At 41.5% G+C, this 22531-nt stretch overlaps 1 protein-coding gene across 1 annotated transcript in view; it reads right to left on the bottom strand.

Annotated features, from left to right (window-relative positions):
* The window catches only part of ARHGAP17 (Rho GTPase activating protein 17), a 111143-nt gene that overhangs the window by 6197 nt on the left and 82415 nt on the right, over positions 1-22531 (bottom strand). The window contains 9 exon segments of the mRNA XM_032230345.1: positions 926-1168; positions 3961-4114; positions 6172-6263; positions 6952-6989; positions 6991-7066; positions 9856-9936; positions 13518-13599; positions 15860-15971; positions 17568-17695. Coding sequence (XP_032086236.1) covers positions 926-1168; positions 3961-4114; positions 6172-6263; positions 6952-6989; positions 6991-7066; positions 9856-9936; positions 13518-13599; positions 15860-15971; positions 17568-17695 — 1006 coding nt within the window.

Raw genomic sequence — 22531 nt, 5'->3', positions numbered from 1 at the left:
AGCTTAGGAAAAGTATTCAGAAGTGCTTCAAGCAGCAGAGCACCAAGGTCAGCCATACCAACTGCGGGCACCACAGAGTTAGAAGAGGGATCTTAAGCTGCAAGAGTGACGTCCTTCTAGTTCCTCTGAGATGTCTCAAAGATTGCAATTCCCCAGAAACCCAAATGAGCCCCTTTTCAGCTACTCACCAGTCCTTGAACCTCACTCAGGTCCCTGGCACCCATTTTAACCACCAACATTTCTTGCTCTGCCCATTCCTACAACCTGGTCTTTGCTCAACCTATTTTGGGGGACTTGTTCAGAATAGCAAGGCTTCTCTGAGCAGCTGCTTCCGTATCTTCTCCCCCAAGTTACGCTTGTAGGCTGTCCAGCAAGGGCTGTTGGGCCCAGAGACCAATTGGTGGAAGGCTTTGGAGGAGGAGCAAATCTCGCTTTTTCCAGTGCAGAAAGGAGCCTGCACCGCCAGTCGACCCCGCTTTCACATTCCCACCTTCCCCGTGGGAGGAAAAGCTAAAGCCCAGAAACACTGTGGCACACTGACTGGGGTGGGTGCACAGCCTACGAAGACGAGACAAACAGGTTCTAGCTAAGTGGGTTAGAAGGACGAGCTACCATCTCTCCAGGTCAGGCGGGAGGGAGGATCCCTACCTTTGCGGGGTGCAGCTGGGCTCTGCCGTGCAGCTCTGCATTTTCCCTGACTCGGGCGGGCTCTGGCATGACCTCTGAGCAACACCTCGGGAGGGAAGCAGGAGGGCGACTTGGCCTGCTTTAAGGCAGGAGGATCCCGATGATTCTGCTTCCGTGGGGCAACAAAGCAGGCCAGCCTTGCAAAGCGTCTCCCTTTGGCTTTGGGGACTGACGACAGGGAGAGAAGAGCAGGACCGGGGCCCACCCTGAGCCTGCCTCGCTGAGCCCCCCATCTTACCTGCTGTCCTCTGTGCCTTGGCTGTGAGAATGCTCTGCTGAGCCAGGCAGGCAGGCAGAAGAAGCACCTGCCAGGCCGGGCTCAGCCCCCGGGGCCTGTGGGTGCTGCTCCGCCGTGGCCAGGGCCAGCGGGCCAGCCTCCGTGGGCGGAAGCGGTGGCTGGAAAGCTGGGGCTGTGTGCTTTCTATTCACAGTGCCAACTCTCCGGGGGTTTGCCTGGAAGTCCATAACCTTGACACCAAAGCTACAGAGGAGAGAGAGAGTAAACACTCCATGCAGGCAGGCTACATGTAAACACAAAGAGTCAGTATAACTACTCGGGGAGACGGAAGGTGAATCCCTGCTGCTGGCCATGCAAGATAGGCAGCAAGGAACACACAAACTCTGCCAGCCAGAGTTTGACAAGTGCAACACATTCTGGCTCAGCTAGGAAGAGTGTGACAGGCATTGAGGACTGGCAAGATTGATAATCCCCCATCAGTTTCGTTTTGTGAGTGTGAGAGAGACAGAGATGGAGAGTGAGAGTGATGCAGAGACACAATACATCCATACTGGACAATTCTATCTTCGGGCAAACTAATATCTGCCCACTTTATCCCTTTAGCCCCAGGAATTCTGCAATGGTTTGAAAATATTTCCCTTCTCCGGAAATGTTGGAGAGTGTGGTGGCTGCCGGGCAGCTCTATCCACAGGACCTTTTTGGTATCCTCCCCCTGTGGTCCAAATGCCTGGGACACTCCAGCTGAGAACATCCCTGGTTAAGTCACAGACATGCGTCGGTAACTGTTTAAATATTAATGGCAGGGCTGTGTGTATTCAGTGGTGATCACAGCAATAACAACGGCAGCCACAACAACAGAGACACAAAAGCTGCCCACAGTCACTCGATAAGTGAGATGGGCAGCAGACACATTTAGTTAATTAATAATCAATCTAGCTTTCTCAGTACCAAGAAGCCAGGCTTCTTGTGCTCTGTCACAGGGCAGGCAGACTTTGGTGCTCTGTAGAATCTGTTTGCCTTTCCCAGATTTACTGGCAGCAAAATGATCTAAAACAGGTCAAGGTAAACAAACCGGCATTTATACGTGCAACTTAATTATTCATTTTCTTGTTTTAGATGTTTGAAACTGTAAAAGTCCAGAATACACACAGCTCTAGTTAATGTGCAGAAACAAAAACATGAAAACTAGGTTACTGATGAATCCAACGTAGACCATGTAGAACAAATGTTTGTCTAGCTCAGGGACCTCAAACTCAGACTGGCATTGAAGCTTTGGCATACTTGATTTTTTAAAAAAGTCTTTCATGAATAGAGGGTCACATATGCCACTAAACATAATTTTACACACACACACACACCACAGCCATTTCTCTGCATTTCATTTTGGCTAATTGGCTACTGAAGGTGAGGCTCACTTATGCAGTGGTGAGTCTGTGCCTGGATCATGGCCAGGAGGCAGGGGAAGAGGCCCTTCCCTGTAGCTTTGGGCCACTAAAACCCCAGGCAGCGTTTCAAAGAGCTGGCACAGCTCACTTCCTTGCCCTGGGTACCTCCCAGGAGAGATCTTGCTAGGTGTGTTCTGGGGTACCTCTTTTCATTCTGGATACCTGTACAGGTAGTGGCAGAGGTGGGGCCTGGAGCCAGGAGACCGTCCCTTCTCAACCCAGAGCCAGTGGACTCGGCATCTGTGATGAATGTGGCCAGAGCCGTCTCTGCCAGCCAGCAGCCAGCCAGCCGCCTTGCCTCTAAGTCAGCGCTTCTCAACCTTGGCAACTTTAGCATGTCTGGACTTCAACAGGGCGTGGCCCCTGGGCTGGGAGTTTGAGATCCCTGGTCTAGCTGCTAGTAAGGCAAGGAAAAACCAAGTGGCTCACATTGGAAATCAGGCTACAACAGCGTTCAGGGAAGCCCAAAGCACACAGATAAACAACCCCTGCTAACCACTCTTCAAACTAAAGTCACAGCAAATTTCCAGACTGAAATTTGGTGTTCCAAAGACACGGTAGAATTTCTGGGGAGGCGATTGGCATGACAAAGGTTTTGGGTTGTCGTGGATTATAGAAAAGGGGCCTGTAACCGTTTATCGTGAGGGCTGTCAGCAGGGACACCTTCTTGCAGGCCCTACGCGGATCCCAAGGAGAGGCTGCTCCCATTGCTCCCACAGCGTGAGATCTCCCTCGGGCTTCTATCATGCATGGAACACGGTGAGAAGGAAAGAATGGCATGTACGTTACCTTTGGATCCTCCTTAGGCTGCAGTAAGGAGGGGAAAGGCACCACTCAGGGCTGGCTGGCCATGACCCCAGGCATGCCCAGCTCCTCTCTGTCAACACAGGCCGTGCCCGACTGCAGAATCCCTTCAGGAAGCCCATCAGGTGCCCTTGGGGGCTCACTGAAGCAGCTGCCCTTTTAAAGAAGCTTCCAGGTTTCCTGGAATGAGGCCTTTAGTCCCAACACCCTGCGCACCTTGGTACTCAAGGGGATACATTTGTGCCTCCCAGGCTTGGTGACTGAAAGGAACACCATCGATAGTTTTTAATACTCCAAACCAGGGGTCTCCAACCTTGGCAATTTTAAGATTTGGGGACTTCAACTCCCAGAATTCAAGGTTGCCAGGGTTGGAGATTCCTGCTGTAAACCACCTTGGATGGAACCTCTCTGATTGGCTGCTAATATACAGTATGAAGGCCGTCATTCTCAGAGGAACAAGTGTTGTGAGTGCCAACTAACATAGAAATGAATGCCAACTTCTGCCACAATTCAAACTTCATTCACTATGCAACATTCGGGGGGGGGGGGGGGGCGAAAGAGTCAACAAGACTCTTTCGTGGTAAGAATATGATCTGTTTTTCTTCATTAGACAAAGAAATCTTTGATTTCTTATGTGCCAAGAAAAGGACTGTTGACTCAACCCAAGTTTGTGACTTCTGAAAGAACTTCAAACACCTTTGACTTAAGTTAAACAGCAACAAATGGTGTTGAATATCCTGCTAAACCAACAATAGGATGGAGGAAGGGAAGAAACGCTCCCTTTACCTTTCCTTTCTCAAGAGCTCCCCTTCCATCACAGCCATGCTGACCGGCCTCTTCCGCTCCAGGGTCCCTGAATCATAGTCACTCCCTGCAGGAAGGTGGTTGGAGTTCACAGCTGGCTGCCCCACAAATGCCCCAGACACATTGAAGTCCAGCTCTGCAAATTCAGGAATAAAAATGAAAATCCAAGTGGTTTAGTGGAACACCGCTTTCAGGCCAAGAACTTAACTTCAGAGGACAAAAATACTTTACAGCTTTCGCTTGCAAGTATTAAGGTAAATTCATTTTTACTTCCCTTTCCAGATTAAAAGTCAGACAAAGCAATACAACACAATGGGAATGCAGGAGCACGCACAGTCCGGAGTCGCTAGTGTTGCACATATAACAATGCGCAAGCTACATCGGTTACAGGTTTGCTTCTGGATCCAATTCAAGATGTTCGTTGTTACCTTAAAGCCCTACATGTCATGGGTCTATCTTTCCCTAATGAGACAAGCCTGCCCCACTTACGCCAGCAGAAGAGACATGCTACAGATCCTGTGTGTTAAGGAACTCCAGCAGCGGGTTCAAGAAGAGCCTTTTCCGCTGTGGCCCCATCCCTGAGGAACACTTAAAATCTTAATCTGGGTAGTTTTAAAGTTTTAATTATTTTTCTGCTTGTTTTAAACCTTGTAAGCCACCCAAGTCACCTTACAGCCCTGGTGGCACAGTGATTAAAATGCTGTATGGCAGGCTGATTCTGCCCACAGTCAGGGATTCAATCCTGACCAGCTCAAGGTTGACTCAGCCTTCCATCCTTTCAAGGTGGGTAAAATGAGGACCCAGATTGTTGGGGGGCAAGAGGCTGACTTTGTAGCTCAGAGAGGGCTGAAAAGCACTGTAGAGTGGTATATGTCTAAATACTAACGCTATAGTGGAGACGAGTGGCATAAAAATTAATAAACAAACATAGTTTGTTTATTTTCACTGCAAGTTAAAAAATTACGGTGGCACTCAAAACTTGTAATAAAAGCTCTGTTCAATGTTTCACTACAATGAATGCCTCTAGAGAAGTAGCCAGTAGCTGGGTGCAGATATTAAGACATTTCCAAGCTCATATGTCTCAGAAACTAAAACAAGTTAGAGAATTTAGGTACAGTAATAGAAATGCAATAATGAAAATCTCAAGAATACTAAACTTAAATGTTATACAAGAGAAAATTGGCATTAGATATTCTATAACTCATGTTTTAACCCAATCATGATATAGTGGATAATTCAATTTCTAAAAATTGTTGAAAATATAAAGGTTAGTTTGGATCCTGTTTTTACAACTGGCATTGCTGTAAAGCTCAACAATTCTGAAAAATGATTCATAGCAGAATGAAGCAAATCTTAAAAGGTACGTATGTGACCCTTTTCAACTGCAGCATTTTTACTATATATTCCCAGAAAATTTTACTATATATCCCCATAAAATAGCCCAGATTAGCTTTGTACATGCTAACTGCTGTGAGGATATTTTATGCCTTTTATTAGAATGGATGTCTCATCCCTTCTAAGAATGGCTCACCAAATTGTAGGAATACAGTTCAACATCTAGAACAGAGGTATTCAAACTTTGCAAATTTAAAGTTGCCAAGTTTGGGGACCTCTGATCTAGAAGTTTGTTATTTTAAAAGTAAATTCGACATAGAATTTGATTCAAATTGCAAACCATTTCATAATTTGTTGTTCATGGCTTTTGATACATTTTTGGATTTTCTCTACATAAACATTTCTAAAATTTTTACTCTCAGCAGAATTCATTGTAATCTACAATTTCATTTTATATAACATTCATTATGTCTCCTGTTATTAACTTCTGTTAATAGTTTAATAATAATTTTTAGATTTTAAAAATGCAATATATTCCATTACTTAAAATTAATTAATGATGTATTGAAAAATGGTAATTTCTATTAAATGGGAATGCCTTTTTTCCCCCACAAGGGATTCCCCCCCTATTTATCCTGCTTACATCTTTATGTATTTTCTCTTTAAACGTTGAACAAAAACATATTTAAAAACAAAACATGTTTCCAAACTCGTTCTTTTCAGTACCTCACATGGGTTTTTTACAAGGATGAAAAAATATCAAAAGCAAACAGCACAGCGGTTCCATCATCAGCTTGCCAGTTCTCCTAGGAAGAACAATTGGGATCACACGCCAAGAAGAAAAAGCGTTTTCTTTACCTTCAGGAAAGAACCAGGTAGCGTGCTGGATGATGGGTTCAACAATGGCAACCACGTGGACTGAAGTTGCTGCTGCCATTTCTGCAAGAGAGCTGGGGAGAGAAGACCAGTGGCTCAAAAGATGTCCTCAGCAATCAAGGAAGATGATGAGATCTAGTCAATCCTGCTCACCGGGGTCGAAGGATGCCTGGTGGAATGTCTGGGTGGCTGTCAACTGTTTACTGGATACAAGTGAGGGGTTCAAAGTCCCCTCCCTCTGAGGGCTTTTTCTCTTGCCCAGCTTTCAGGAGAAGCTCTTCTGAAGATGCTGCCTGAGGCTTCTAGAGCTGTCCCAATGGGCAGAACCTTCCCCCGTGTTGCTTTTAGGCGACAGGGTGCGTACCCTCCAGTGTTACCTTTGGCCCCTCGGTTCTTCATGCATTCTGAAAATATGCGGATTGCTTTGACCAGCTCAAGTTTTTAATTAATTTTAGGATTTGCAGAACTGAATAATAAAAATATCCTTTGTGATGCTATTAATCTTTCTTGCACAAAAATGAAGAAACAGCACAGAAGTATTCAGTATTGACTTCTTATGCAGTGATTTAGTTTGTGCTGGACCTTTTCCATTAAAGAGCTAGTTAAAAATATAACCCTACAAATATTCAAGATTCGCTGCTCCTTGGCCAAGGGCCCCCTAGCTGGAGTTCAAAGAGCTGCCAAAGACAACAGAAGCAGGACGGCCCGTGGTGATTGGCCCCTGCTGATCTGGCAATTCAAGTATTAGAATTCAACACTTACCCTTCATTCTTGGCCCACAACAAATTTGGGCCCAGCACAAATGGCAATGTTGCTAGGAGTCATCTTGTTAATGTCACTATACTGTGCGAGTTTTGCAAGGAATTTGATTAAATACCTGCAAGGAATAATCAGTGTTAGGCTCTATGGAAAACCAAAGGCATCGCTGGTCACAGAAAAACTGAGGTCCAAGGTACTTAGCTAAGACTGTCCTGGACAGTACAAAAATTCCACAAAAGCAATGTAAATTTCAATTCTTGCCTGGACAGGAGCAAATAAGTGTGGGAAACACTGGAGGGCTTACTCATGGGACTTCAGAGCCCCATAGAAAACACCATCCACTGGAATCCTTGTTGAAGTTTTCTAAATGACAGTTCCATAGGTGGAGGCTTTGCGTTCACCATCTCTGGAGATGTTTATGAAGAGGCTGGGCAGCCACCTCTCCTGAGTGAATGGAATGGTTTTCCATTCATATTGGAGATGGTAAGACTATATTTACATTTGTTTGATTCCTTTGTATTCCACTGGGGATTGGGCCACAGTCCCACACAGGGACTGTGTGGCAGCTCAGGAACAGAGCCCCTGCTCTGCCTCTAGAAGATGGGGGTCCAACCGTGGCAACTTTAAGTCCTGGCTGGCTGGCTGGGGAATTCTGGGAGTTGAAGTTCACAGGCCTTAAACTTGCCAAAGTTGATACCTGTCTTCTAGAACATTATAAACACAGTGTCGGGTACCTCCATGTCAAACCCTCGCCTCACGTCCCAGAGCATAACTACCCATTGGTACAGCCTGGCTTCTTCTTCTTCTTTTTTTTGGAAGAAATTTTTATTTTTTATTTTTTTTATTAAACAGCAGCAAAAAAATCATCATCTTACATTACATCTTGTAGAAAGTGTGTCAATTGGTTACAATTAGCTTTCGTGCATCTCTTCCACAGTCATTACTTATATTCATATCAAATGTTGAAGATTCTTAATGAGTCTTACTATCAACATAGCATAGTTCTCATTTGACTGAAATTGTTTTAGTGTCCTTATATATCATTAACTGTATCCCTATCCTTATCATTCCATTATTAGTTGTTATAATTAATATTGGTTAACAAAAAAATCCTTTCCTGTTTATATCCATTTCTTCTCATCAAATCAACATGTATGTGCACATTATTGCCCTTATCAATTATTTAACATAACAATCTATGTTACTAAATTACTACTTACTAATTATAAACTTACTTTTTTGTTATCTTTCATATATCCAATAACATTACACTTTATACCATATTCAAAATAAAAATTAATTAACAAAATTTCTAAACCTTTTTTTCCCCCAAATCACTGTTTGCAATTTATATCCAAATTCCTTATATAAACCAGTACATATATATGTTGTTAATATCTCTTATCATTTCATTATTATCATTAATATTTGTTAACAAAATCATTTATTATTTATATCCAACTTCCTCACCTCCAGCCAACATAGAAATGTGCCTTGTTACCATTATCAACTATTTATTTAACAAAGCAATCTAAAAATTACTAAATTCCTACTTACTAATCACCAAACGTAGCTATTTTTAATTATCAACTTTCATATATCAATCAACCTGTATCCTTCCAGAAGGTATATAGTCTTATTTCTTTTGCCATTTGTGGAATTAATCTTCGTTTATTTCCTTGGTAAAGTTTTAATGGACATCTCTCCGCACCTTGTTGCTTGTTGCATCTCTCAGGTAATCTCGGCGCCCTTTTGCTACTTTAATTTATCTTTGATTATCAATCGTGCTTCTGATAACAGTTTTCTCTTTAAAAACATCATTTTTTCTCTTTTTTCTTCTTTGTGCCTTGAGATTTGGAATAGAGCTCCAGTCCATCAAATTCCCTTTTTCCATACTCCCATTTTTTTCACTTCAACCACTTTCACTCCACAAATCAAATCATTAGTTTTCTATCTTTGTATTTGTGCCCTTGGCTCTTATCACTTTAATTGCAGAGCTTTGAAGTACAAAGACAGTGAAATCAAAGGAGAAACAGGAACGAATGGGTGGGTTTCAGAAACTCTAGCCTCCAAGCAGCAGAATTTTCCTTTAACTCTCTTATGTTGTCTCAGGTTTAGGGGGAGCAAAGTTCTTAAATGGAGCTTAATAGCAAATATAGAAGGTTTTTGTTAGAGTAGAGAGGGAGATTTTAATCCTTAAATTAAAAAATAAAGCAAGAAAAAGTCGAAGAAGAAAAACCGGTCCATTCACTTTAAGAAAAGGAGAGAAAAAAAAAAGTTGCGAGCACTTCAATCCATAAAGTGTAATTACAAAAAGAAGAAAGAAAGCATACTAACCAAAACAATCCAATGGAGATCAATTCTGCCGCTTACTCTTCTGCTTAAGGATTAATTTAGCATAAAAAAGAAGTACTTTTGGGCAGTCTTTTCAAAACAAAAAGGATTCACCAGATGATCACACTTTCTCTTCCCATTTCCTTCCGTTCCGTAGCCGTCCCAACTTCATCAGCCTAGGCTGCCTTTTGTTGCCAGCTTGAAGGTCTTCTCTTGGATCGATCAGGGACTTGCGGGGTCCCTGAGATCAGCAAGACGTGGTCTTCCTGTTCAGGACGGTTGGACCACCCAGCGGCAAAAGTATCGGCAGCAGTCTCAGAGCATCAACGTCCATACCGTTGGGACGTTGGCTCCTCCTCCGGTACAGCCTGGCTTCTATGATTTGCATTCTCTAGACTAGAGTTTGTACTGCAAACTTAAAAGTGGCCAACAACGCAGAATACTCCATTTCCAATGGAGGTTTATAATATTACAGTGAACACATTCCTTGAGCTTCTGCATCCTGGAATTCTCCATTTAAAGCCAAGGATTGAAGACAGATCCATTTGGAAAACCTTCGAGAGCTTAACTTACCTGAAGTTGGCCAGGTTAGGCTTTGGCAATTTCTGGCAAATCCTCCACAGGTCTTGCAGTTTCTTATCCTGGTCCTGGATGCTGTGGGAAAGCAAAATGTTCTCTTAAGAGTCACCTAAAAGGTATCCCTTTATTCCCATGTGCAACAGAACTTTACTTGCAAAGCTACTATCAGCTGTTGCTGAAGAAAAATCTAAAATTGGAGATCGTACATTATCTACTTAGAAATATTAACCAGTTTTCAGGAAAATAACACAACAGTACTCTCTGATTATTATTATTATTATTATTATTATTATTATTATTATTATTATTATTATTATTATTATACAATTGTATCACAGCGGCCAATTGTTTCGCCGGATTTGGCATTGGTTACTAATCGGGCCCCACCCAGGACATCGTAACGTATTTTCGTAATATGCGTGCAGATCCAAGCAGTGCGGCTTTTTGCATTTGACTGATGGTGATTTTGGTCAATTTTAAACTGTTTTAATGTAATTCCAGTGCTTTTGGAATAGCACCCAGTGTGCCAATTACCACTGGAATTATCACTGCTGGTTTTGTGCCATAGTCGTGAATTTCGATTTTTAAGTCCTGGTATCTTGCGATTTTTTCATGTTCCTTCTCGGCGACCCTGCTATCACCTGGTATTTGGCGATGTCTATGATTGTGATCTTATTTTTTCTCAACCAGTGTGATGTCTGGTGTATTTATGGCCAGTATTTTGTCCGTTTGTATACGGAAATCCCACAAAATCTTGACCATCTGATTTTCGGTGACTTTTTCAGGCTAATGTTCCCACCAGTTTGTTGCTGTTTTAATATTATAATTTTTGCACAAATTCCAATGGATCGTTTGTGCTACTGAATTGTGCCGCAATTTATAATCAGTCTGCGCAATTTTTTTACAGCAGCTGAGTATGTGATCAACAGTTTCATCAGCTTCTTTGCAAAGTCTGCATTGGCATCATCAGAGGATTTTTTCGATTTTGGCCTTAATGCATTTGTGCGGATAGCTTGTTCTTGTGCAGCCAGGATTAGGACTCTGTTTCTTCTTTAATGTACCTGTTGTTACCATAACCAAGTTTGTTCACTGTCCACTTTATCTTTTATTTTTTCCAGAAATTGGCCATGCAGTGCTTTGTTCTGCCAACTCTCCATCTTGATTTTATCACATCTTTTCTGTATTCTTGTTTCATCTGTTGGGCCTTCAGTAGATTTTTGTTCTTTACTTCGATTAATAGATGTTCTTGACTTTCTTTTAAATAATCAGCCAGTGCATGTTTTTCCTCCTCAACTGTTTGCTTCACTTGTAATAATCCTCTGCCACCTGATTTTCTGGGCAGGTACAGTCTATCAGTATCACCACGTGGATGTAAACTGTAGTGCATTGTCATTAGTTTCCTGGTTTTTCGGTCCAAAATGTCCAAATCAGCTTATGTCCAGTTAACTATACAGCTGTGTATTCTTATAACTGGTATTGCCCAGGTCTTTATGGCCTTGATTGTTATTTCCACCATTCAATTTAGATTTCAAAATTTTCCTAACTCTGTTGGTGTACTCTCGCCTGACAATAGTTTTTACTTCTCCATGCTTGATGTTATCCAACTGCAGAATGCCTAAGTATTGTAGGCTTCATTTTCGTTGCATTTAATTAGTTGGCCATTGGGCATTTCAATTCCCTCACATGCAGTGATTTTGCCCCCTTTTTAGGATACAGTGGCACATTTTTCCATGCCAAACTGCATTGAAATATCGGTGCTGAATACTCGGACTGTGTTTGTCAATGATTGGATTTCTGTTTCTGACTTTCCATAGAGTTTAAAATCATCCATATATAGCAAATGCGAAATTTTTTCAGCTTCTTTGGCTATTTGGTAGCCTAATTTCATTTTTTTAAAGATTACTGATAGTGGGATCATTCGCGATGATGAAGAGAAGAGGTGAAAGTGAATCACCCTGGAAAATTCCTCGCTTGATATTAACCATTCCGTAGATCTCATTCCTACTGCCAACTCAGTTCTCCATTGTTTCATCGCCTTTTCAGTAAAGGATGAATATTTTTGCTAATGCCAGTTGTTTCTAAGCATTTTATGATTCCAACTATGTGCAGTGAGTCAAATGCCTTTTTGTAATCAATCCAGACCATATTCAAGTTCATTTTTCTGTTCTTACAATTTTCTAATATCATTTTATCAATTAGGAGCTGATCTTTTGAGCCCTGCTTCTTCTTTTGTTGCCATTTTGCTCTACCGGCAAGATGTTGTTTGTTTCCAAATAATCCATCCTGTTATCTGCAATAATGCTGTGAGTAATTTGAAGGTTGTTGGCAAGCATGTATTGGTCTGTAGTTTTCAGGTGTTGTGCCTTTAGTTGCATCTTTCTGAATCAAGTATGTTTTTCCAGTGTCAACCATTCATCAATTTGGCCCTTTTGTAAAATTTCATTCAGTTGCCTGGCCAATATTGCATGTAAACTGGTCAGATATTTGAGCCAGAAACCATGTAATTGGTCCTTTCCAGGTGATGTCCAATTCTTTACCTTTTTTACTCGATTTTTGACTATCTCAGTTGTTATTCTAATACTTGCATTTGTTTGTTGCCATGCTTTTCTCAAAGTCATGTATCCACTTGCTTCCTTATTGTAGCCTTTGCATTTTCCCAGAATTCTTTCCAGAATTCAACTGTGGCCTGCTTTTCTGGTTTTTCACTTTGGTGTCACCATTCACATTAAGACTTTGATAAAAACGCCGTTGGTCTGATCGAAATTGCTGATTTTGTTATATTGGATGATTCGTACTTCATATCTTCAATTTTTTCTAGCTGTTGCTGTTATCTGCTGTTTTACAATCTCTACAGCTTCATTGATGTTTCTTGTATCCAATCTATATCTTCTGATTAGCCACTCTATGATTTTGTTGTTTTTAAGCCATTGCTCATGCATGTTTCTTTAAGTTACTAGCATCTGCCCTTAATTTTTTGACTTTTTGTTCTAATCGGATTTTCCACTTTGGCTTTGATGCTTTTTCTGTTGTATGACTAGGTACTTTGATTTTAATGCCTAGTTCATTAGTGACTATTACAGCTGCGCTGTACATTAACTGGTTGTTTCCAAGATGGATCCCGATTCAATTGTTGAAAACACTGCATTAACCATTTTCATGATAGGGGCCAAATTTTCTTAGGCATGGTTTTTTAGTGACGGTAAACGTTGCCTTTCCTCATTAAGCAGAAAATGCTCCATGATCTTATCCTTCAATTCTTTTTGTTTTTGAGTTATTTCATCAGTTGGTTCAGTGATAACTGGTTCTAGTGGGGGTGGTGTTATTTCCTCCCCGAGAGCTTCTTCTGGGAGTTCTACTATAATGTCTTTAGTTGTGTCTTGAATATCAGTTATTTATTATTATTATTATTATTATTATTATTATTATTAAATTTATTTGCCAACCATCTCTTTGTGGGGCTACTCTGTGCAGCTTACAACAATACACCAGAAAAAAAATGATAAAACATAATGTAAACACAACATCGTTGCTTTAAAAAGAGCAGTGAAAGAAATGCAAGGAGGAAATCAAGAAAGTGGTTTCCAAGTACAACTTTTCAAAGACTTTTTCAAGCATCGACAAGGCAAACCAGAGATCCTGGCAGAAACCAGCCTTACTTTGCAACCTGGGTCCACTCTTCATACAGGGCATAGGTCATCAGTGGCTCTGGCAGCTCCCTCAGGTAGGACTTCAGGGCCCCTGAAGCAAAAAGGAGGAGGGGGAGTCAAAGCAAAGCAGGCTGGAGCTGCAGCTGGACAGGCTGTAGCTGGGCTACAAAGGGATCCAAGCAGCTGTTTCAGTTACGCAGGAAGATGAGGGCAGCTACCCATGATGGCTACCTGTCTCCCGGCCAGAAGAGTGGAGGTGAAACCCCTTATTTTAAAACCACATCAATGATTTTAAAAGCATGTTTAAAAAACTATTTCTCTATCATTTGCTCCTACATTTGATTTTTAATGGTTAGAAAACTATGTTTTAAATAGGTGGCACTGGCTCAACAGCAGCAAGAGTGAGAGGAATCTAAGAATCCTTGGGACAACCGCTTAAGGATGAGCCAGCCGTGGGCTGCAGCTGCTAAGAAAGCCAATGCAGTCGTAGGCTGCATCAACAGAGGGATAGAATCAGGATCATGGGAAGATGTTTTTATACTGTACTGGTAAAACAACACTTGAAATATTGTGAAAGGATTTAGTCATCATGATATAAAAAAGACGTTGAGACTCTAGAAAGAGTGCAGAGAAAGGCAACAAAGATGATTAGGGGAATAATCATTAGGCTAAAACATATGCAGAAGGGTTGCAGGAATGTCTAGTCTAACAAAGAGGAGGACTGGGAGCCATATGATAGTATTTCAATATTTGAAGGGCTTGTCCCAGATAAAGTGGGGGGATTAACCTATTCATCAAAGCATCTGAAAGCAGGACAAGAGGATGGAAACGTATCAGGGAGAGATCCAACCTAGAATGAAAGACATTTTCTGACAGTGAGAACAATTAACCAGTGGAACTGCTTGCTCCAAAAGCTGTGAGTGCTAAGAAGAGATTTGACAGTCATTTATCTGAAATGGTATAGGACCTCCTGCTTGAGCAGGGGGTTGGACGAGAAGACCTCCAAGGTCCCTTCCAATTCTATTATTCTATAATTATTTTGTAAATGCTCCTTTTTTTGTTAGCTGCCTTTCCACTAGGCAGTTCAAGGAAGGTGCAGACATTTTAAATCAACTAGTGACAGACCCAAGAGGACCACCTAGAATGTTAATCTGACTTTTTGGGGAAGAAGCGGAAATATTCTGGAACAAACTCAGCAAGTGGGGCAGAAACTAATGAGGAGGACCTCAGTTGTGGCCAATCTTGAAACCAGCAAAAAAGTATGGCCACATAAAGAACAGATAAAATAGATGAAATGATGGTGAAATAGGAGGACAGATCTCAAAAAACTGAAGAAAAAGATGAACAAGAGATAAGAAAATCGGAGATATTGACAGCAGAATGAGTGCTGTTGAAAAAGATAAGAGTGGAGTATTGGAATGGGAGATCGATTAGACTTGAATTTTACCTCAGATTCCAGAAGACAGAAGAAGTGAGAAATTCTGGCAGAAGCATTGGTGATAACTAAAGGGAATATGATAGAAGGAACGGATGAGGGGTTTCGAGCCTTCACAAGACACTCAGTGAAATATAGTTGCCAAGAGATGTCCATACAAGATTTATTAAAAAAGCAATTAGAATACAAATACCACAAATGGCAAGAAATAAAAGATTGCACTACTATTGGATGGATACAGGATGATGTAATGAAATGTTATAATAAAAATTAATTTAAATTTATTTAAAGTTAGAATATTTTGTATAAAATGAAGTAGTAATAATAGTTATAGTCAAAAATGATTAATAATGATAATACTGTATACATATATATTGATAATATGAGATTTTATATAATTTGTAAGTGAGGACTATAGAGAGGATGCATAAAGGTTTGGTGACCAAGATAAACAATTTTATAAAATAGGGAATTTATCTTATCAATGGTTAAACAAAGAATTTTATAAAGATGTACTATTACTGGATGGATTTAGCATGATGTAATGAATGTCATATATAAATTTACCTAAAATGTAGAATATCCACATAAAATGTAATAATGACAATTATAGTCAAATAAATGTATAATAATTGTTTACATATATATCAGATTGATAATACGAGATTTTATATAAAGTGTAAGTGAAGTCTATGGTGAGAATGTACAAACGTTTTGTAACCAATCAACACACTGTATGGAACTGGAAGATGTTTTTATGTTTTATGTGTGTCTGTACTTGTTTGTTTAAAAATAAAATAAAAAATGTATACAAAAAAAAGTATGGCCACCAAGTCCCCAGTCGATTCTGGGTCCCTCCAAGCCTGGTGCAGAGCCATGAAGAAGAGGTTCGTCTCTTCTTTTGGGGTCCACTTACCGGCCACAGCATGAGGGTCTGAGTAAAACTCATCCAGGTGCGAGGAGGAGCAGTCCAGCGCTGCCTTCAGCTTCTTTAACTTGGAGGCTCCAGCAGCAATGCGGAATAAGCCCTGGGGAGGACAGGAAACACACTCTTCCCTTAGCCAGACTCCCTCTGGGATCTACCCTGCTTAACTCCCCATTTCATGAAAAAAGATCTCCTCTTCAAGATGCTGATGGTGCGAGACATCAGGGAAGTAACAAGAGTCAGTTTGGCTGAGCTCATGCACCACTTGGGGACATATTGAGCTGTGGCCACCGAGGTCCTGATGGAATGTGATGCCCTTTCTTTGAGCAAATCAGACACAGGCGGATCAGCTGGGAGAGAGTTCTGTCTTTTTTAGGCCATTATGGCAAAAGACGGCTTGAAAACTGATCTCAGCCAAGTGACTCTTCCCTATTTCTTCTTGGAATATTCTGTGAACAGAACTTGTGCTTCAAAACAGGAACATGTTTTTCCCCCAGAGCAAATGGATGGTCACAAAGCTGACAGCTTTTCACAAGTGAAGTCTAACTCATTTCTGACATCCTGCATGTACCTTCTTGTTGTGGTTTCCCCTAAAATCCTGATTGGCCAACAGTTCCCAAACTTTCTAAAATCTGAGACAGAACCTGGGCTCCTTCTCACAACACTGCTGCAAGAAGGAAGCCCTCGCACTGTGGCTCGGGGGTGGGGGTGGGGAGGCATCCATTCTTGCAAGTCCTGGGGACAAGGCTGAAAGACACCTGACATAGACAGAGGTAGGGACCAAGTTCCTAAATACCAAACCATGATGTTGAACCTGCAGCTTTCTGCTCCAATATCCATTTTTGAGAAGGCAAATGGATGAAGCCGAAGGAAAAACAAATTGGCCTAGATATGAAGCCCAAGACAAAAGGGAAGAAATGGAAGTCAATCCTTGCTACCCCCTCTTGTACATGGGCTTTTATTAGCTCCTCAAGCCCTCCAGGGGGCTCCACTTCAGCTTTTTCTTCCTTTGGGGGTGGGGAAGAGGTCAGACATCTGGATGATGGAAGGATAATTGCACGACACTCCCTCCCAGTCAGGGAGCCTGGGGTATGCAGGTGCCCTAAGAGCAGTCTGGGCCAACAGTTTCCTACCAGAAGTGCAGTGAAGAAAGCAAGCTAAAATGACTCAAACAAATGAAAAGATTCAGGCTGCTTCCAAATGACTTGGCCAGCACCAGCAAGACAAAACAGCCAAGTTAGCCTCAAGTGTCTGCAAAACCTCCATCAAACCTTCTTCAAGGGATTTCAGGAAATTTGGCAGCCAACATGCCAAACTGGCCATCTCAGATGAGCAGAAGGCAAATGCCTTACGGAGGCAGCCGAATCTGGGAGCCCCCTGGCCACGGAGAAAGTGCCACTTTGGTCTAGGTGGTGAAGGCACCAAGATAAAAAGCAGGAGATTGTGAATTCAAGTCCCATCGAAAGCCAGCTGGGTGACCTTAGGCCAGTCCCACTCTCTTAACCCAAACCACCTCAAAGGGTTGTTGTTGTTGTAGGGGAAAAAAGGAGGAGAAAAGTGTGTTGGATGTGTTTGCTACCTTGAGTTATTTGTAAAATAATAAAGGTGGGATGAAATAAATGGGGCTTGGCCCGTCCTGTATGTGCAAGTTGAACCTGCCCCACACAGGAAATGAGAAGAGTGTGGTGCCCTCACCCACCTCCTCCTTCATGCCTGTTTCCAAGAGCATCATCACACAGGCCTCGACGGGAACGGCAATTTCTCGGCCACTACGCTTGAGGTGCTCCTCCAGGGGAGTCCCGAAAGCTGGTTTTTCAGTCCACTTGTCTAGTTAGAGAAGCAGAATTAAAAGTCAGCCACACAACTGGGAAACCACCATCCAGAGGGTAGGGGTGGGGGAGAGATCTACAGTACGGTCATTAGGCATCACACAAGAAGATCTGAACCATTTGATGGCAGAGCCCTTTAAGTTCTGTCCCCGGGAAGAACCAGAATCCAAGTCTGCATCCTGGGAGTGATGGACCCAGAAGTGCACAGGCTGAGGTGGCTGGATTGGCCGGGGCTCTCAGCACACAAAGAGGTGACCTCTAAGCAGGGCTGGGCTTCTCCAACAGAACTACTTAGGTGAGGTCCAGAATGCTGCTACAACCACCATGCTTAGGGAGAAAAAGGAATGGCAGGTAATCAACCCAGGGAGATTTTTTGCAGTTCTTCAGAAATGTTCATTCACACCCACGTAACAAGGTTGCTAGAAAACATGTGATTTGGAAGCAGGAACTAAAACAAGATAGTGATGTTGGCTGCAACAATGCTTGAGGCATACTCTCAATTATCAGGTAATTTAATTAAGCAGTAAACCGTCCCCAGTTTTTCTTGCTAGGGTTCCCAGTCCTTGAGGTCTTTGTGGCAAGGGATGCAAAAGCAGGTGGGGTTGCCACAGGGATGAGAGCAGGTAGCTAAGGCAGGAAGATCCACGCCTTGTTGAATAAGGTGGCCAGGGGTGAGCTGTTCTCGAAGGGAAAGGTGATTTCTCGATGATCAGAGGTTCCTCCCAGGAAAACAGATGGTGACAATTCTGTCCAATCAGGAATAGCAATAGCAATAGCACTTAGACTTACATACCACTCCATGGTGCTTTACAGCACTCTCTGAGCAGTTTACAGTGTCAGCATGTTGCCCCCAATAATCTGCATCCTCATGTTACCAACCTTGGAAGTATGGAAGGCTGAGTCAACGTGGAGATGGTTAGGATTGAACTCCTGGCAGTGGGCAGAGTCTGCCTTCAATACTGCATTCTAACCACTGAGCCACCAGGGCTCCTAGAAAGCTATTCAACAGCTTTTTCCATTGTAGTATTGTAATCCAACTGTTGGCAATCTAGCCACCCCCAATTATGGATGACCTCAAATTGGCTCATCCCCAGGATGCAATTAAAAAAATCTGTTTTTAATTCCATAGGTTATCCTGAGCTTCATGCTGATTGGGCAGCTATATACAGAGTGAGTACATAAATAAATAAATATCCTTTCTCAATTAAACAATCTGGAGAGTCACGTGAGTTTTGCCAAATGGCCCACACAAATAATTTCAAATCTCTCCAGTCTGCTAAGTACATTTAAGACCGTTTCTTAAGACCGCTTTTATCTCCAGCCAGTTCTTCTCAGCTGCCTTTTTTGAAGCCCCAGACAGGCGAGCCCCCCCTCCCAGGACAAAGCAAAGTTGTTTGAAGCTAGGATTAATACGGGCGGGTCCCACCCCTGTGAGATTTATGCTTTTATTACTATCTTAAACACCAGCACCATTTGTCTTAGAGGCTTCTTTGTTTAAACGGACTTCAAAATGGCGATTTCTCCCCGTTGGTGACTGATAGGGGATGTACTTAGCCGGTTTTACCTTCCTGCAGACCGCTCCTTAACAAAATAAATTTTTTTTTTTGGAAACAGAGGGGAGCGAAAGCACTGTTTATTTGTTTATTTATAATGGCACCCAGGTCAAAATCGAAGCGTCTCTCTACAAATGTGCCTAAAGAATCTAAAGAATCTATACTGGAATTGCAGCCCTTGTCTCCTACGCCCTCTACTGGAGAATTTTTAACACAGGAATTTTTCTTTCAAATGCTTAATGATTTTAAACAAGAAATTAAGGAATTTGTATTGGAGCTATATGATGATTTAAAGTCTAAAATTGACCAAATGAAGGCGAATACGTTTGCAGCCGTGTCTGCCCTGTCAGATTATTCTGCTGAATTCGCAATAAGAGTCAGAGGATTCCACGAAAAGGAGCGAGAGAATCTGAAACAGACCTTTGTTGAAGCCTTCAGCCATGCGGTGGGAAGCCCGGGACTTAACTTTGATTGGCAGATTCGGAAAATCTATCGCCAGAACTCGTTGGTAGCGGAACAGCGACAGCTCCCGAGGATATAATTATATATTTTTCCACAAAAGAATCCAGAAACGCGATTATGCAAAAGTTTCATAATAATAGTCTGCGAGTTGATGACCAGGACTTGATTGTCTTCAAAGAAATACCTTTCCAGATGTTGAGAGCAAGAAGAGACTATGCTTTTTTAACTAAAGAGCTTAGAAATCAACAGATTCAATATCGATGGGAGGCCCCAGCCGGCATTACGGTCACATTTGAGAATCAAAGACTTCGTCTTAACTCTGTTTCGGAGGCTCGAGATTTCTATTACAAGACTTTGAAGGCGGGACTTCCTGATTCACTTGGAAAAGAGGAGAGACAAGCTGAAGGAGAAGGCAAGCAACAGACCACATGGCTGCAAGATGGAGGGGGTAGCCTTTCCTCCCTCGGAGAAGCAGAAAAGCGGAGATCGAGGATTTAGACATTTTAAAATATTTGCCAAAGTTGTGGACTGAGTGGGGGTTTGCGACCTCTCTCCGGTAGAAAAAGCGGAACTTATTGGTGGGGTGATACTGATTGTATATATGTAAAATGAATGCGGAATGATTTATGTTGTTTAAATTCTGTTAGAAGGGATTACTTTAAAACAGAAGGTAAACTGACCCTTGTTGAAAGTATTATTTGAATATGTGGAATGATCCATGCTATTTAATTTTTATTAGAAGGGAAAGCTTGGTGAAATTATTTTGAGTTGGATTTTAACTTAATGTCTGCATAAATTTGATAGTGGTAAATATCAGAGAAGCAAGGGATGAGGGTAAAATGCATGCGGAATGATTTACGTATATGGTGGGTGATATTGAATGTATATATGTAAAAGGATGCAAAATGATTTATGTTGTTTAAATTCTGTTAGAAGGGAAAGCTGGACGAGATTATTTTTTAAAACAGAAGGTTAACTGATTCTTGTTGAAAGTATTATTTGAATATGTGGAATGATCATGCTATTTAATTCTTATTAGAAGGGAAAGTTTGGTGAAATTATTTTGAGCTAGATCTTAAACTAATGTCTGCATAAATTTGATAGTGGTAAATATCAGACAAGCAAGGGATGAGGGTAAAATGCATGCGGAATGATTTACGTTGTTTAAATCCTATTAGAAGGGAAAGCCGGTCGGGATCATCTTAAGATAGAATGTAAACTGATTTTTGTGTAAAGTAATACTTGATTCACGCTGCTTAAATTTTACTAAGAAGGGAAAGTTTGGTTAGATTATTTTGAATTACTGTTTGAAAATAAGGTTAAGAAAGATTATTTACGCTGTTTAAATCCTATTAGAAGGGAAAGTTTGATTATTCTTCTGAAAAGTAATATTTGAATATGTGGAATGATCCACGCTGCTTAAATTTTACTAGAAGGGATTATTTTTGAGCTAGATTGTATATTGATGTCTATACAAATTTGTACAAATGTTTATCTGAATACAAGGTTAAGGAAGAGGAACGGGAGAGTCTACAGGAGGTTGGGGTAAATAAAGAAGTAAGAGACGAGAATAAAATATAGATAGAATGACTTACACTATTTAAGCATAGATAAAGATGGGGGGCTGAGCTTAACACAAAGAGTTCTTTTTCTTTTTTTTCCTTTTTCTTTTTTCTTTTCTTTCTTTTTTCTTGTTTTTCTTTCCTTTAATATATTACTTTTATTTTTAATCCATACGAACACAAGATACTTTAGATAGAAGGCAGTGCCAGGTGTGGGCCCCGGGAAGTCGGGAGGATTAGGGATGGGGATTTATGGGGGGTGGGTGGGTGGGTGTTAACATAGTTTCAATAAGAACAAGAATGCACTTATATACGGTTGTTTTTTTTTCCCCTTTTTTTTCCTCTTTTCTTTCTTTATATTTTTTTTTCCTTGGTTTATTTTACTTTTTATCAGATTAAACAACACTTGAATAAAGGCATACACCAAGGAGGGAGGTAGAGGGAAAGAAGAGGGAGGAGTAAGGAAGGAGTAAGGGGAATGTAAGGAGGGCGTGTTGGGAGTAAGGGGAGAAGGAAGGTTTGAGGGGAAAGGGAAGTAGGAGGGGAGTGTTAGAGGGAGGAAAGGAAAGTTGGAGGGGGTAGACGGGGTGTATGGAGGATGGAAGTGTCAGGTGGGGTTGTGAATGATGAGTTGTGTTTTCTTTTTTATTTTTTATTTTTTATTTTTATTTTTTTTCTTATAGCAAATACTCTGTATATAAGTGATTGTAAAATGGAATGTGAAAATGAATAAAATATATTAAAAAAAAAAAAAAAAAAAAAAGACCGTTTCAATTCTCTTCTCTTCCAAATCAAAAGATGAAGACAGAGGCGCCTGAGCAGATTGTTAGTTATTCAGGAAGAACTTAGAAAGGAGAAGTCTGAAAGCTCTCCGAGACATGTGATGCTTCCCCAAAGCTGTTTTGTCTTCAACCCTCTGCGGACAAAAATGGTGAATACTTGATGGCCCGCTCCGAAGCAGAGTTGGAAAGTGTCAGAGAGGCCCTCTGGCTCTGTGCAGCACTGAATTAAACCTCTCCGATAGGCTGGAATGGAACAGATTGGATGACTTGAGAGAAACTAGGCCCTGAAATAGTGCTTTCTGCTTGTATCACAACCTTCAGCCTTGGTGCCCCGCAAGGCCCAAAAAATGGTGCTCTTCTAATGTTGCTGAACTACAAAGGCCAGCAGCCTCAACTGTAAGGTCAGAGGGTGAGAATTGTTGCTTGGCAGTGTCAAAAGGATCACAAAGTCCATCCCTGGAAGTCAGGACCTGCC

Source organism: Thamnophis elegans, chromosome 14 (genome assembly GCF_009769535.1).
Source record: "Thamnophis elegans isolate rThaEle1 chromosome 14, rThaEle1.pri, whole genome shotgun sequence".
NCBI lineage: Eukaryota > Metazoa > Chordata > Lepidosauria > Squamata > Colubridae > Thamnophis > Thamnophis elegans.
Note: the sequence above shows the minus strand (reverse complement) of the source record. Positions and strands in the feature narration are given on the sequence as shown.